At 47.3% G+C, this 17,516-nt stretch overlaps 1 protein-coding gene across 2 annotated transcripts in view; it reads right to left on the bottom strand.

The window, feature by feature from the left end:
• LOC130117986 (transmembrane protein 176B-like) overlaps nucleotides 1–17,516 on the bottom strand; it is a 34,029-nt gene that overhangs the window by 9,769 nt on the left and 6,744 nt on the right. For both annotated transcript variants that reach the window (XM_056286275.1, XM_056286276.1), the window contains exons 3-5: nucleotides 16,262–16,378; nucleotides 14,643–14,699; nucleotides 7,021–7,239 (exon numbers count right to left, since the gene is read on the bottom strand). In XM_056286275.1, the coding sequence (XP_056142250.1) occupies nucleotides 7,021–7,239; nucleotides 14,643–14,699; nucleotides 16,262–16,378 (393 nt within the window). The remainder of the gene's footprint in view (nucleotides 1–7,020; nucleotides 7,240–14,642; nucleotides 14,700–16,261; nucleotides 16,379–17,516) is intronic.

The following is a 17,516-nucleotide window of genomic DNA, read 5'->3' as shown; positions in this document are numbered from 1 at the left end:
GACTGTATACCTATGCATGTACAAGAAAAAACAAAACAAAACATGTGGATGTGTGCTATTAAGGTGGCGGAGTGGAATTGTGAAGCCTGCCATCCAGAGTGGGGGTAGTGTTACAGGAGCAGCATAGCAGCAGTGGGGTCCCTTAAGAGAACAGGGAGAGTGCAGTGTTTTGAGTAGCGTGTGCGAGTGGTGGAGCGAGGGGGAGGGAGAGCGGTGTGTGTGTGTGTGTGTGTGTGTGTGTGTGTGTGTGTGTGTGTGTGTGTGTGTGTGTGTGTGTGTGTGTGTGTGTGTGTGTGTGAATCTAGTCGAGGGTCGGCATGAACATGAGTGGAGCAGTGCAGCAACAGCAGGAATTAATGTTAGCAAGTTAATGAGAGAGCAAATACATTTTACAGAAGAAGTCACGGTATCACTAATAAATACAGCATATTTCTCAAGGCCAGTGTGGTGTCCCTGTGTGTGTTTTTACCACTGCCGTGTGAGTAAAGTGGGTCATCGATCCCGAAGCGAGTTACTAAACGAAACTTCGGCCCTGGAGGAAATACTCCCCTGTGTTCATCGACTATGGTCTGGGGCCTGAGAGCAGGAAAGATCAACACCAGTTCACGTTGTCTAGACGGGCCTTCCAGCTGGTACCAGTTCACGTTGTCTAGACGGGTCTTCCAGCTGGTACCAGTTCACGTTGTCTATACGGGCCTTCCAGCTGGTACCAGTTCACTTTGTCTAGACGGGCCTTCCAGCTGGTACCAGTTCACGTTGTCTATACGGGCCTTCCAGCTGGTACCAGTTCACTTTGTCTATACGGGCCTTCCAGCTGGTACCAGTTCACGTTGTCTATACGGGCCTTCCAGCTGGTACCAGTTCACGTTGTCTAGACGGGTCTTCCAGCTGGTACCAGTTCACGTTGTCTATACGGGCCTTCCAGCTGGTACCAGTTCACTTTGTCTAGACGGGCCTTCCAGCTGGTACCAGTTCACGTTGTCTAGACGGGCCTTCCAGCTGGTACCAGTTTACTTTGTAATCGTACAATGTTCAGTAAACACTTGGAAAAGAATGAGTTCCTGTTTCGCCTTTCCCATTAAGCACACATTGCTCTAGAATCCATTTCTTCAGGTTTTGAATCCTCGATCCACACTGCTTGTATGTGTACAAGGGCACTCAAATGGGTTTCACGTCACCTCACATAAAAGTGCTAAACTGACATTAAGCCGACTGGGATCCCTCCAGAGAAACCATGTTTTTCCACACGGTTATCGGATTCATACATTCACATGGACCACGCGATGCCTTTTCAAGGTCACCGTCACCATTAATCACGGGAGAAGATTTAACTTCCTCTCCACAGGACAGAAACTCTCACCACAATATGATGAAGACGGGACAATGACTTGAATTTGCCCCTCCCCAAAAGCACCACAGAGCGCCACAGGAGGCCATCCCTTCCTGTGGGCATTAAACTTTACAACTGCCCCCTCAGACTCAGAGGGTCAGACACTGGTCATTGGACTGGACCTTCCACTTGTGTTACCCCGTCGGGTTTGTTTGTGCTGCTTGTTGTGTGCTGCGGTAGTGCAGTATAGATAGGGTGTTATGGGCACCATGCTTGTTGATATATTTTGTTCTTATTTCTATTTCTTATTTTATCTTTTATTACTATTTGTTTCTGTTTTTCTTGTTTCTGTTTTCTTGTTATCTTGTATCTTGTTAGTTTTTCTTACTAGAGCTTGAGGGTGTGTAACAGAACCCCGTTTCCCCTTGGGGATGAATAAAGTGTTCTGGTTCTGATTTTTTTTTTAGTTTTAATGTGGGAGAACCATGTTAAACAATATTTTAATCGTCTCAGAGGATTTGTAAACTTTAAAACGTGTCTGGAGAGGTACTTCAGCCGTCTGGTTGATGAGCCGGGCCCATAGCCGTTCTGGACTTTTCCAGAATGTACAGATGGCCAGTTTGCCCCTGCTTGTACCTTCACCTTCTGCTGTAAAGAGTTAAAGCTCATGAAGAAGCCTTAAATCAGCCGCTGCATGCAAGTCTGCCACAGATATTTTTGTAACTTTAACCTATTCTTGCTATTTTTCTCTTTTCAAAAGTTTTTTTTTGTAACGTTTGTGGTTAGAGTAGAGCTCCTACACCGGATTCCACTGTCACCTCTCAGTGAACCACCAAGACCCGAACGTACACGCCATGCAGTGGTGTTTGTATATTATTGCCTCTGCGTTTTCTACACTAAGCTGAGCTTCTCCAACACCCACTCTCCAAGTCGAGCCTCTGACCCAACTCTCCAAGTCGAGCCTCTGACCCAACTCTCCAAGCTGAGCCTCTGACCCAACTCTCCAAGCTGAGCCTCTGACCCAACTCTCCAAGCTGAGCCTCTGACCCAACTCCTCAAGTCGAGCCTCTGACCCAACTCTCCAAGTCGAGCCTCTGACCCAACTCTCCAAGTCGAGCCTCTGACCCAACTCTCCAAGCTGAGCCTCTGACCCAACTCCTCAAGTCGAGCTTCTGACCCAACTCTCCAAGCTGAGCCTCTGACCCAACTCCTCAAGTCGAGCCTCTGACCCAACTCTCCAAGCTGAGCCTCTGACCCAACTCTCCAAGCTGAGCCTCTGACCCAACTCCTCAAGTCGAGCTTCTGACCCAACTCTCCAAGTCGAGCCTCTGACCCAACTCTCCAAGTCGAGCTTCTGACCCAACTCTCCAAGTCGAGCCTCTGACCCAACTCTCCAAGTCGAGCCTCTGACCCTACTCTCCAAGCTGAGCCTCTGACCCAACTCCTCAAGTCGAGCCTCTGACCCAACTCTCCAAGTCGAGCCTCTGACCCAACTCTCCAAGTCGAGCCTCTGACCCAACTCTCCAAGCTGAGCCTCTGACCCAACTCTCCAAGTCGAGCCTCTGACCCAACTCTCCAAGTCGAGCCTCTGACCCAACTCTCCAAGTCGAGCCTCTGACTCAACTCTCCAAGTCGAGCCTCTGACCCAACTCCTCAAGTCGAGCCTCTGACCCAACTCCTCAAGTCGAGCCTCTGACCCAACTCTCCAAGCTGAGCCTCTGACCCAACTCTCCAAGTCGAGCCTCTGACCCAACTCTCCAAGTCGAGCCTCTGACCCCACTCCTCAAGTCGAGCTTCTGACTCAACTCTCCAAGTCGAGCCTCTGACCCAACTCCTCAAGTTGAGCCTCTGACCCAACTCTCCAAGCTGAGCCTCTGACCCAACTCTCCAAGTCGAGCCTCTGACCCAACTCTCCAAGTCGAGCCTCTGACCCAACTCTCCAAGCTGAGCCTCTGACCCAACTCTCCAAGTCGAGCCTGACCCAACTCTCCAAGCTGAGCCTCTGACCCAACTCTCCAAGTCGAGCCTGACCCAACTCTCCAAGCTGAGCCTCTGACCCAACTCCCCAAGTCGAGCCTCTGACCCAACTCTCTCAAAGCAGTTCCTCTCCAGCTGTCACGACAGTGACCTGAAGGTCGCCGAGCCTGCTCCAGCATGCCCGATGTCCTCCGGAAGAGCCTCCCTACAACGTCAGCCATACATCACCACAGAAACAACGGTTCTCGGTTGGCTGTCACCACGGCAACCTGAATTCCACTGAGCCTGCTTCAGCATGCCTGACGTTCTCCAGAAAAGCCTGCTAACCAGCCATCGACTACTGCAAGCAGGACAAAATCAGCTCAGCCTCTCTTCTCTCTACCCCCAGGTCCAACCTCCGCAGCTTTGGTGACCAAGTCTTCTCCAGAGCAGCTCCCAGGCTCTGGAACTCACTTCCCCAAATCATTAGAGACTCAGAATCCCTCTCACTCTTCCAATCCTGTCTCAAAACACACCTTTTCTCCATTGCCTTCTCGTGCCCCCCCGTCCGCTCATACACCCCTGGTCTGGGGCAGGCTGGGGACTGAGCGCTTGACCTGCATCTGTGATTTATGTGATTTATGATGCTCGTTTTTCTTTCCCTTTATATCTGTCCAAGTGGGAGAGTACTGCTGGCGTCGTGTGCAGCTGCTGCTTCTCTCTCTCGTAGCCCCCCCTTCCCATCCACCCCTGTATGTCTGTGTTATGTTCATCTGTCGTCTTGTTTCACTCCATTTATTGTAAAGCCACTTTGAGTACTAGAAAAGCACTATATAAGATTGATTTATTATTATTATTATCTCCCATGCATTCTGCATACGAGAGTTGATGCAAAAAGAGTTATCCTAAATTTTCCCTTTTTCCAATTGGCTTTAGTTGCCCCCATTGCATTCAGATTCATTTCTGATTTCATTAACGTCCAAATGAATTAATTAACTCAGTCTTGGCAACAACTTGTTAGTTTGATGACTATTCACTCATCCATCCCTTCGTTTACTGTCCCATTCATTCAGTCATTCATGTTCAACTTCTTTCACTACTTGCTCCAACTGTATATAGCTATGTATATATGCTCATTTATCCCATCCATCCATCCATCCATTATCCCAACCCCTTATCCTGCTCTCAGGGCTGCGGGGACGCTGGAGCCTATCCCAGCAGGACAGGCCGCCAGTCCATCACACAGGGCCCACACACACACACACACACACACACACACACACATTCACACATTCACACCTAGGGGCAATATAGTACGGCCAATTCACCTGACCTACATGTCTTTGGACTGTGGAAGGAAACCCCCGCAGACACAGGGAGAACATGCAAACTCCACACAGAGGACGACCTGGGATGACCCCCAAGGTTGGACCACCCCGGGGCTCAAACCCAGGACCTTCTTGCTGTGAGGCGACCACGCTAACCACTGTGCCACCAAACATTCAATTCAATTCAATTCAATTCAGTTTACTGTCATTAAAAACAATGTGCAGGCACATGTTAAAAATGAAATGAGGGCTGTGGCTTCACCAAACAGTGCAAGACAGATACAGACAAACACAGCAAACACAGTATAAGATATACACACATGAAGACCAAAAGCTAAAAATAAGTTAAAAAAGAGCTGGAGTACAAAACATTTAAAAATATCTACAGACATTCAGTGGGTAGCCAGGTTCATTACTTAGTACACTTGACCTCAAGTATTTAAACTCATACACCTTCATCACCTCCACTCCTTGCATCCTGACCATTCCACTGTCCTCCCTCTCATTCACGCATAGGTATTCTGTCTTGCTCCTGCTGACTTTCATTCCTCTTCTCTCCAGTGCATACCTCCACCTCTCCAGGCTCTCCTCAACCTTCACCCTACTCTCACTACAGATCACAATGTCATCTGCAAACATCATCGTCCACGGAGACTCCTGCCTGATCTTGTCCGTCAACCTGTCCATCACCACTGTAAACAAGAAAGGGCTCAGAGCCGATCCTTGATGTAATCCCACCTCCACCTTGACCCCATCTGTCATTCCAACCACACACCTCACCACTGTCACACTTCCCTCATACATATCCTGCACCACTCCTACATACTTCTCTGTAACTCCTGACTTCCTCATACAATACCACACCTCCTCTCTCGGCACCCTGTCATATGCTTTCTCTAAATCTACAAAGACACAATGCAACTCCTTCTGACCTCCTCTATACTTCTCCATCAACATTCTCAAAGCAAACATCACATCTGTGGTGCTCTTTCATGGCATGAAACCATACTGCTGCTGCTGATCGTCACCTCTCCTCCTCTTAACCTAGCTTCTATTACTCTTTCCCATATCTTCATGCTGTGGCTGATCAACTTTATACCTCTGTAGTTGTTACAGTTCTGCACATCACCCTTATTCTTGAAAATCGATACCAGTATGCTTCTTCTCCACTCCTCAGGCATCCTCCCACTTTCCAGGACTGTGTTAAACAATCTAGTTAAAAACCCCACTGCCATCTCTCTGGAAATGCTCGTGCTCAGTTAAAAAAAAAGATGGCTATGATATTCTGATTTTCTACAGAACTACGACTAGAGTTTGACAACACCAAGAAAAGTGAATTTGCAATAATGTTCTATTGTTAATGATAATTGTTTGGTGATATAGGTTATTTTATAGGCCTAAAAAACAAGGTTTTCTTTGCAAATCTAAAGCTGGCCTTGTGAGGTGATACATTGTTCAGAGTCAATATATGAAATGTATTCAACTGCAAAAATAATTTGCTATGATACTTGAAAGAAAATAATGGAGATATTTTCATTTGTATAGCCCATAATTTATTTAGGGACAATTACAGGTGGGACAGCCTTTTTGCAGCTCGCAGCCCTTAACATGTTAGAATAGCCCATTGTATTGCTTCCTGGTAATGTGCCATTTGAGATTCCAGAAGGAATCCTGACTCACAAAGGATGCTACGTTCTCCTGAAACCTCCTGTTCATCAGATGTTTTAGTTCTTATCTGGTTAACCCCCCCTTTCTCTCCCTAACTGTACCTGGCCAATTACCCTATTGCCCGAGCCGTCCAGGTTTCTGCCCCCCCCCCCTCTGCTGATCCAGGAGGGCTGCCGACTACCACATGCCTCCTCCCATACATGTGGTTCTTTTCACCTGACAGTGAGGAGTTTCACCAGGGGGACGTAGCACGTGGGAGGATCACGCTATTCCCCCCAGTTCCCCCTCCACCCTGAACAGCCGCCCCGACTGACCATAGGAGGCACTAGTGCAGTGACCAGCACACATACCCACATCTCGCTTCCCACCCGCAGACACGGCCAGTTGCCTCTGTAGGGACGCCTGACCAAGCCGGAGGTAACACGGGGATTCGAACCAGTGATCCCTGTGATGGTAGAAAACGGAATAGACCGCCATGTCACCCGGACAGCCACCCACCACTTTTGAAAGCATGTCCAATGCTCGTGTATTCAGTAGCACTGTAAGACACCATTATAAAGCTGTGTCCATGGGGGTCCCATGTCCAAAATCTCCAAAATGAAGCCGATCAGTAAAATTACGTCACATGAAGGATGGCAGAAACGACTGAAATAAGACCGGGGTTGTAAGAAAAAGAGGGATTTTACCTTTAAGAAAATTATGTGACTTGATTTGTGTCCTAAAGTACTGAGCACTCACCTCGATCAACATTTTGCCCTCCTCGCATCGCTCCTGAAGCGGCCCGTCGGTGGTGGAAGGAGCCACATTCGTCCAATAACTGTGTTCATACCACGAGCTGTCACTGTCACTGCTGCACATCCACCACACACCTGCATCTGCCAAGCTAACGGCATACAACACAATGGCTGCAATGGCGAAGGGAACTCCTGCCAGGTTCATCATCACGTTGAGTGAGACCTAAAGTGAAGGAGTTCCCAGAAAATGTTCAGGATATGTAATGACGTAACCCTGTTGCTTCTTCACTGCAGGGATGACACTGCAGTGCTTCAAGGTTCCTTTATTAGTCCCCTTGGGAAAATTCAGTTACTGCAAATTAAGCCATCCTAGCTGTGATCTGTGTAGCTAGGAGCAGTGGGCAGCCGCCTTCATGCTGCACCCGAGGACCAACCCCAGTTCTTTTCCTGTTGCCTTGCTCAGCGGCACAGACAGGAGTATAAACCCTAGCATGCATGTTTATTATGATGGTGGGGGAAACTGGAGCACCTGGAGAAAACCCACCACAGGCACGGGAGAACACGCAAACTCTAAACAGAGGACGACCTGAGATTACCCCCAAGGGTGGACAACCCCGGGGTTCGAACCTAGGACCTTCTTGCTGTGAGGCGATAGTGTTAACCACTGGGCCACCATGCCGCCATTTTCCAAATTGATCACCCACGTGACTGGTACCCCACAGGTAGAGAGGCTGTTTGATCCCAAAAGACGTAGTCAACTGTTCTACGACTATAAAATGCTTCACAAAGTTTTCCTCCTCCTAGACATCAGGCCTCTGACTTCCTCCCTAGAGCCCCTCAGGTGAATGGTGGTATTTCTGCCCACAAATACCACCATTCACCTGATTGTTATGCCTGATACGTTTGTTTCTGTTATTGTGTAACTGTATTGTTTGTAATAATATGTGGAGTGTCTGTTGTTGTCATGTATGAATTGTGCTGCAGAGTTTAAAGTCTACCAAAAATAAATTCCACTCACCTTGGTCGTGTGGCTAATAAAACTATCTAATCCAAAACACACACACACACACACAAACACACACACACACACACACACACACACACACACACAATAAAGAAAACACTTCTCTCTTTCAGGGGGCAGGTGCTCGGGTACGCTACATTTTGCTTGAGCAACTAATCAAGTTTGTGAGACAGTGAACTTTTGATTTGTTTTAGCAGGTGAGGTTTAGTAACAGGTGAAGGTTACTAACAGGTGAGGTTTACTAGCAGGTGAGGGTTACTAACAGGTGAGGTTTACTAGCAGGTGAGGTTTAGTAACAGGTGAGGTTTACTAGCAGGTGAGGTTTAGTAACAGGTGAGGGTTACTAGCAGGTGAGGTTTAGTAACAGGTGAGGGTTACTAACAGGTGAGGTTTAGTAACAGGTGAGGTTTAGTAACAGGTGAGGGTTACTAACAGGTGAGGTTTAGTAACAGGTGAGGGTTAGTAACAGGTGAGGTTTAGTAACAGGTGAGGTTTACTAGCAGGTGAGGTTTAGTAACAGGTGAGGTTTAGTAACAGGTGAGGTTTAGTAACAGGTGAGGGTTAGTAACAGGTGAGGTTTACTAGCAGGTGAGGTTTAGTAACAGGTGAGGGTTACTAACAGGTGGGGTTTAGTAACAGGTGAGGTTTACTAGCAGGTGAGGTTTAGTAACAGGTGAGGGTTACTAACAGGTGAGGTTTAGTAACAGGTGAGGGTTACTAACAGGTGAGGTTTACTAGCAGGTGAGGTTTAGTAACAGGTGAGGGTTACTAACAGGTGAGGTTTAGTAACAGGTGAGGGTTACTAACAGGTGAGGTTTACTAGCAGGTGAGGGTTACTAACAGGTGAGGTTTACTAGCAGGTGAGGTTTAGTAACAGGTGAGGGTTACTAACAGGTGAGGTTTAGTAACAGGTGAGGTTTAGTAACAGGTGAGGGTTACTAACAGGTGAGGTTTAGTAACAGGTGAGGGTTAGTAACAGGTGAGGTTTAGTAACAGGTGAGGTTTACTAGCAGGTGAGGTTTAGTAACAGGTGAGGGTTACTAACAGGTGAGGTTTAGTAACAGGTGAGGTTTAGTAACAGGTGAGGGTTACTAACAGGTGAGGTTTAGTAACAGGTGAGGTTTACTAGCAGGTGAGGTTTAGTAACAGGTGAGGTTTAGTAACAGGTGAGGGTTACTAACAGGTGAGGTTTAGTAACAGGTGAGGTTTAGTAACAGGTGAGGGTTAGTAACAGGTGAGGTTTACTAGCAGGTGAGGTTTAGTAACAGGTGAGGGTTACTAACAGGTGGGGTTTAGTAACAGGTGAGGTTTACTAGCAGGTGAGGTTTAGTAACAGGTGAGGGTTACTAACAGGTGAGGTTTAGTAACAGGTGAGGTTTAGTAACAGGTGAGGGTTACTAACAGGTGAGGTTTACTAACAGGTGAGGGTTAGTAACAGGTGAGGTTTAGTAACAGGTGAGGTTTAGTAACAGGTGAGGGTTACTAACAGGTGAGGTTTAGTAACAGGTGAGGGTTAGTAACAGGTGAGGTTTAGTAACAGGTGAGGTTTACTAGCAGGTGAGGTTTAGTAACAGGTGAGGGTTACTAACAGGTGAGGTTTAGTAACAGGTGAGGTTTAGTAACAGGTGAGGGTTACTAACAGGTGAGGTTTAGTAACAGGTGAGGTTTACTAGCAGGTGAGGTTTAGTAACAGGTGAGGTTTAGTAACAGGTGAGGGTTACTAACAGGTGAGGTTTAGTAACAGGTGAGGTTTACTAGCAGGTGAGGTTTAGTAACAGGTGAGGGTTACTAACAGGTGAGGTTTAGTAACAGGTGAGGTTTAGTAACAGGTGAGGGTTAGTAACAGGTGAGGTTTACTAGCAGGTGAGGTTTAGTAACAGGTGAGGGTTACTAACAGGTGGGGTTTAGTAACAGGTGAGGTTTACTAGCAGGTGAGGTTTAGTAACAGGTGAGGGTTACTAACAGGTGAGGTTTAGTAACAGGTGAGGTTTAGTAACAGGTGAGGGTTACTAACAGGTGAGGTTTACTAACAGGTGAGGGTTAGTAACAGGTGAGGGTTACTAACAGGTGAGGGTTACTAGCAGGTGAGGTTTAGTAACAGGTGAGGTTTAGTAACAGGTGAGGGTTACTAACAGGTGAGGTTTAGTAACAGGTGAGGTTTAGTAACAGGTGAGGGTTACTAACAGGTGAGGTTTAGTAACAGGTGAGGTTTAGTAACAGGTGAGGGTTACTAACAGGTGAGGTTTAGTAACAGGTGAGGGTTAGTAACAGGTGAGGGTTACTAACAGGTGAGGGTTACTAGCAGGTGAGGTTTAGTAACAGGTGAGGGTTACTAGCAGGTGAGGACTACTAACTGGTGAGGGTTACTAACAGCTGAGGGTTACTAGCAGGTGAGGGTTACTGCAGGTGAGGGTTAGTAACAGGTGAGGGTTACTAACAGGTGAGGGTTACTAGGAGGTGAGAGTTACTACAGGTGAGGGTTAGTAACAGGTGAGGGTTACAACAGGTGAGGTTTAGTAACAGGTGAGGGTTACTACAGGTGAGGACTACTAACTGGTGAGGGTTACTAACAGCTGAGGGTTACTAGCAGGTGAGGGTTACTAGCAGGTGAGGGTCAGTAACAGGTGAGGGTTACTACAGGTGAGGGTCACTAACAGCTGAGGGTTACTAACAGGTGAGGGTTACTACAGGTGAGGGTTACTAGCAGGTGAGGGTTACTAACAGGTGAGGGTTACTAGCAGGTGAGGGTTACTAACAGGTGAGGGTTACTAGCAGGTGAGGGTTACTAGCAGGTGAGGGTTACTACAGGTGAGCGTTACTAACAGCTGAGGGTTACTAACAGGTGAGGGTTACTAACAGGTGAGGGTTACTACAGGTGAGGGTTACTAGCAGGTGAGGGTTACTACAGGTGAGGGTTAGTAACAGGTGAGGGTTACTAGCAGGTGAGGGTTAGTAACAGGTGAGGGTTACTAGCAGGTGAGGGTTACTCAGGTGAGGGTTAGTAACAGGTGAGGGTTACTAGCAGGTGAGGGTTACTAGCAGGTGAGGGTTACTAACAGCTGAGGGTTACTACAGGTGAGGGTTACTACAGGTGAGGGTTACTAGCAGGTGAGGGTTAGTAACAGGTGAGGGTTACTACAGGTGAGGGTTACTAACAGCTGAGGGTTACTAACAGGTGAGGGTTACTAACAGCTGAGGGTTACTAACAGGTGAGGGTTACTACAGGTGAGGGTTACTAGCAGGTGAGGGTTACTACAGGTGAGGGTTAGTAACAGGTGAGGGTTACTACAGGTGAGGGTTACTAACAGGTGAGGGTTACTACAGGTGAGGGTAACTAACAGGCCACTGAAGTGCGACGGGAATGTTCCACCCAAATAAGGGACGCCAGTTCCACTGCCCTGCCAGCCCACCCTGATGGGGAAGTGAATAGTGGTATAAATTATTGCCCGGGAATATGTCCAGCGCTAAAACACTCACTATTTAGCTGGATTCAATATGGACCTCTATATTTGCCTTAAACCAAATTTGAAACCGCAATGAAAAAGTGTGAAGAAGAAAAACCCGCTAACATCACTAGCTTAGCATTTCAGGATCTGATGCTGATGTCACAAATGCTTAATATGAGCGAGATGTTTCAAAAAGCAGATCATTACAAACCAGGTTTGCTGCTAAGCTGACCACCATCGTCTTTTGAATGACTGGGTTTCTATTCTATTTTTTTTTTTGGATCCCCCCCTTTTCTCCCCAATTGTACCCGGTCAATCACCCCACTCTTCCGAGCCATCCCGGTCGCTGCTCCACCCCCTCTGCTGATCCGGGGAGGGCTGCAGACTACCACATGTCTCCTCCCATTCATGTGGAGTCACCAGCCGCTTCTCTTCACCTGACAGTGAGGAGTTTCACCAGGAGGACGTAGCACGTGGGAGGATCACGTTATTCCCCCCAGTTCCCCCTCCCCCCTGAACAGGCACCCCGACCGACCAGAGGAGGCGCTAGTGCAGCGACCAGGACACATACCCACACCCGGCTTCCCACCCGCAGACACAGCCAATTGTTTCTGTAGGGATGCTCGACCAAGCCAGAGGTAACACAGGGATTCGAACTGGCGATCCCCATCTATGTGGGTAACGGAACAGACCACCACGCTACCAGGGTGCCCGAAGAATTGTTCTCTATGGGACAGGGTAATTTTTGGTTAAAAATACATCTGATTTCCTGCCCCATAAGTGGGGTTTAGCTGATTCCTTCCCGATGTTCAAACAAAGCAAATGTTCTGATCTCTGAATGACTGTGAGGTTAAACTGTGAAGTGACATGTTGGAGCATGCATAGTTGGAGGTTGGGGTTAGCACCCCAACATGCTGTTATCAGTAGCCTCTGTGATTCACATTTGAACCCACAAACCACAAGTCTTCAGTTGATCATGCAAAGAATTCCCACCTTCACCAGTCTGTAACTGCATCTGCCCAACTTACTCAGTGGGGTTTAATGGGCCTCCCTATTGGTATGCCATTCCTCCCAGGGATTAACTTTAAATTAAGATAAGGGCTAAAGTTAGGTTAAGATTACGGTCAAGGTTAGGGGCAGGGTTGAGTTTAAAATGACAGGGTCAGAAAGGGTTAAGGTGGCATCATAGGGGAGGACATTGTGTACAAATAGGGAGTCCCAACAACCACAACCTCTAGAACACAAAGGTGACATCAGGAAGAGATGTCATGCTCTATCAAACCCCAGGACTTCTATTCCATTTCACCCAGATGAGACCACCTTAACCATTTCTGAGCTCATCATTTTTAACCTCACCCCCCCCCCCCAACCTTGACCTTGATTCTAGTCAAAGCCACTTTATTCGATCTTAACCTAACTTTAAGCCTTATCTTAATCTCATGGCAGCACAGTAGCCCAGTGGTTAGCACTGTTGTCTCACAGCATGTTAGGGCTAATACTCCTGCCTGTGCCCCTGAGCAAGGCAATGGAAAGAAGAACTGGAGTTGGTCCCGGGTGCTGCAGCTGCCCACTGCTGCTACACAACAGGATGGTTACATGCTGAAGACACACTCACTGTAAGAATGCAGTTCGTTGTAAGAGTACACTATCATGTTCATGTCCATGTTAGTCCTGGGTGAGACGGCGATGCCTCAGAGTGCCGCCTGTAGGCGGTGAGAGAAATGGCAGCATTGTGAGGCACAGCTGCACTTAGTTTGTTAGCAAATATAGATTTGGAATGAGACGGCTGATAGAACGTATAGGGGATCCACCATATGGTATTTCTAATGTCTCGGTTTTACATAACTAAAAAGAATGAAGTGATTTGTAAACGGGAACCAGAGAGCCTACCTACTCATTCACACCTTATGTAGGAGAAAAATAAGTACATGACTCTGCATTACATGAGGCATTATAATACGACACACTGCCTAATGGAGCCAGGAGTCATTCAGACGCCGAGAAGTGACCACAACACTTACCTGGTTTAATCATGCAGTAACAAAAACAATAACCCCCCACCTCCTCACTCCTGCACCCCAAAATAAAAAGAATAACCCCCCACCTCCTCACTCCTGCACCCCAAAATAAAAAGAATAACCCCCCATCTCCTCACTCCTGCACCCCAAAATAAAAAGAATAACCCCCCACCTCCTCACTCCTGCACCCCAAAATAAAAAGAATAACCCCCCACCTCCTCACTCCTGCACCCCAAAATAAAAAGAATAACCCCCCACCTCCTCACTCCTGCACCCCAAAATAAAAAGAATAACCCCCCCACCTCCTCACTCCTGCACCCCAAAACAAAAAGAATAACCCCCCACCTCCTCACTCCTGCACCCCAAAATAAAAAGAATAACCCCCCCACCTCCTCACTCCTGCACCCCAAAGTAAAAAGAATAACCCCCCACCTCCTCACTCCTGCACCCCAAAACAAAAAGAATAATCCCCCCACCTCCTCACTCCTGCACCCCAAATAAAAAGAATAACCCCCCACCTCCTCACTCCTGCACCCCAAAATAAAAAGAATAACCCCCCCACCTCCTCACTCCTGCACCCCAAAATAAAAAGAATAATCCCCCCACCTCCTCACTCCTGCACCCCAAAACAAAAATAATAATCCCCCCACCTCCTCACTCCTGCACCCCAAAACAAAAAGAATAATCCCCCCACCTCCTTACTCCTGCACCCCAAAATAAAAAGAATAACCCCACACCTCCTCACTCCTGCACCCCAAAATAAAAAGAATAATCCCCCACCTCCTCACTCCTGCACCCCAAAATAAAAAGAATAATCCCCCAAACCTCCTCACTCCTGCACCCCAAAATAAAAAGAATAATCCCCCACCTCCTCACTCCTGCACCCCAAAACAAAAAGAATAATCCCCCCACCTCCTTACTCCTGCACCCCAAAACAAAAAGAATAATCCCCCCACCTCCTCACTCCGGCACCCCAAAATAAAAAGAATAATCCCCCACCTCCTCACTCCTGCACCCCAAAATAAAAAGAATAATCCCCCCACCTCCTCACTCCGGCACCCCAAAATAAAAAGAATAATCCCCCACCTCCTCACTCCTGCACCCCAAAATAAGAAAGACGTTTGGTTGAGGAACTTACGGTGCAGGGACTGGGGAACCTCTCTGACAAGATGCACATGATGCCAAAAAGAATGAACTGGAGAGAAGACCAAAAAGTTTCAGACAAACCTTTGAAACAAGTAATTCGCAAATCACTTACATGTCACTTTACAACCCATTTTACTTTCCGTGATCTCTGACAGATGCTTGTGATCATAAGCAACCCTCCCCACTTACACCCAACAAATGAGATTCACCTTCCGGTGTTCCGCTTTTGACAAGGACACATTGTGCAGACTGAGACATTATGTTTTAGCGTTTGTAAGAAGACGAGCATAATTTCAGGCATGCGTATGGAAGCCAGGGGGCAGCAGAGACAGAAACACCCTGTTGCTTTGTTGCCTAGCCTTGTGACATTCATTTCTTTTTTATTGTTTGGATTCCCCCCCCCCTTTTCTCCCCAATTGTATCCTACCAATTACCCCACTCTTCCGAGCCGTCCCGGTCTCTGCTCCACCCCCTCTGCTGATCCAGGAGGGCTGCAGACTACCACATGTCTCCTCCCATACATGTGGAGTCACCAGCCGCTTCTTTTCACCTGACGGTGAGGAGTTTCACCAGGGGGACGTAGGGTGTGGGAGGATCACGCTGTTCCCCCCAGTTCCCCCTCCCCCCTGAACAGGCGCCCCGAACGACCAGAGGAGGCGCTAGTGCAGCGGCCAGGACACACACCCACATCCGGCTTCCCACCCGCAGACACAGCCAACTGTGTCTGTGGGGACACCGCACCAAGCCGAAGGTAACATGGGGATTCAAACCACCTTCCCCATGTTGGTAGGCAACAGAATAGACCACTACACCACCCGGACACCCATGATATTCATTTCTCACTATTTCCTCAGGATCTTATTGGAGACATTTAGTTCTGGAAGTTCAAATATTTGCTCTCTCATCTGTCGCTTCAGAAGAAACCAAGAAGACAGATTTAACTGGTACTTCTGCTGGAGTTCTGATTTAACTGGTACTTCTGCTGGAGTTCTGCTTTAACTGGTACTTCTGCTGGAGTTCTGCTTTAACTGGTACTTCTGCTGGAGTTCTGATTTAACTGGTAGTTCTGCTGGAGTTCTGCTTTAACTGGTAGTTCTGCTGGAGTTCTGCTTTAACTGATAGTTCTGCTGGAGTTCTGCTTTAACTGGTACTTCTGCTGGAGTTCTGCTTTAACTGGTACTTCTGCTGGAGTTCTGCTTTAACTGGTACTTCTGCTGGAGTTCTGATTTAACTGGTACTTCTGCTGGAGTTCTGCTTTAACTGGTACTTCTGCTGGAGTTCTGATTTAACTGGTACTTCTGCTGGAGTTCTGATTTAACTGGTACTTCTGCTGGAGTTCTGCTTTAACTGGTACTTCTGCTGGAGTTCTGCTTTAACTGGTACTTCTGCTGGAGTTCTGCTTTAACTGGTACTTCTGCTGGAGTTCTGATTTAACTGGTACTTCTGCTGGAGTTCTGATTTAACTGGTACTTCTGCTGGAGTTCTGCTTTAACTGGTACTTCTGCTGGAGTTCTGCTTTAACTGATAGTTCTGCTGGAGTTCTGTTTTACAACAGAAACAAATAGCCCATGTGAATAAAGAGCAGCAGAGTAAAGAATGTTATTTGCTTACCAAACCACCAAGCCAATAAGGAAAAAAATACATATCCATTTGCCACCCAGTACCTCCGCTACTGTAGAGGATGGCTCCAAGGGCAATGTTGAACAGCCCATCCATAATCTGGATAGTCTGGGAAGAAGGAAACACAGAATCTGTCAAGTTTTACATGAAACAAAATGTTTCATACGTCTCTTGTATTTCAGAAGGTTGAATCACTTCATCTGGACACAACGTTTACTGACAGACAAATTTCATCATCAGCTAAGGGACCTCTTCTGTCTCACCTGACTGCAGGTGTCCCAGCCTGATAAACAATACAGTGGCATTATAAGGGTGGGGACACCTGCAGTCCCTGTATTGTTTATAAGGGTGGGGTACCTGCAGTCACTGTATTGTTTATAAGGGTGGGGGTACCTGCAGTCACTGTATTGTTTATAAGGGTGGGGTACCTGCAGTCACTGTATTGTTTATAAGGGTGGGGTACCTGCAGTCAGTGTATTGTTTATAAGGGTGGGGTACCTGCAGTCACTGTATTGTTTATAAGGGTGGGGTACCTGCAGTCACTGTATTGTTTATAAGGGTGGGGACACCTGCAGTCAGTGTATTGTTTATAAGGGTGGGGTACCTGCAGTCACTGTATTGTTTATAAGGGTGGGGGTACCTGCAGTCACTGTATTGTTTATAAGGGTGGGGTACCTGCAGTCACTGTATTGTTTATAAGGGTGGGGACACCTGCAGTCACTGTATTGTTTATAAGAGTGGGGACACCTGCAGTCACTGTATTGTTTATAAGGGTGGGGGTACCTGCAGTCACTGTATTGTTTATAAGGGTGGGGACACCTGCAGTCACTGTATTGTTTATAAGGGTGGGGGTACCTGCAGTCACTGTATTGTTTATAAGGGTGGGGACACCTGCAGTCACTGTATTGTTTATAAGGGTGGGGGTACCTGCAGTCACTGTATTGTTTATAAGGGTGGGGACACCTGCAGTCAGTGTATTGTTTATAAGAGTGGGGACACCTGCAGCCACTGTATTGTTTATAAGGGTGGGGTAGCTGCAGCCACTGTATTGTTTATAAGGGTGGGGTAGCTGCAGTCAGGTGAGGCTGAAGAGGTCACTTAGCTGATGATGAAACCTTTCTGTCAGTAGACGTTGTGTCCAGATGAACTGATTCAACCTTCTGTGATTTCCTACCTGGTTTACTGTTTAACATGTTATGTGAAAACTTACATACTCATTTCCCCCCCAGCTGTTCTTGAACATACA

This window comes from Lampris incognitus, chromosome 9 (assembly GCF_029633865.1).
Source record: "Lampris incognitus isolate fLamInc1 chromosome 9, fLamInc1.hap2, whole genome shotgun sequence".
Lineage (NCBI taxonomy): Eukaryota > Metazoa > Chordata > Actinopteri > Lampriformes > Lampridae > Lampris > Lampris incognitus.
Note: the sequence above shows the minus strand (reverse complement) of the source record. Positions and strands in the feature narration are given on the sequence as shown.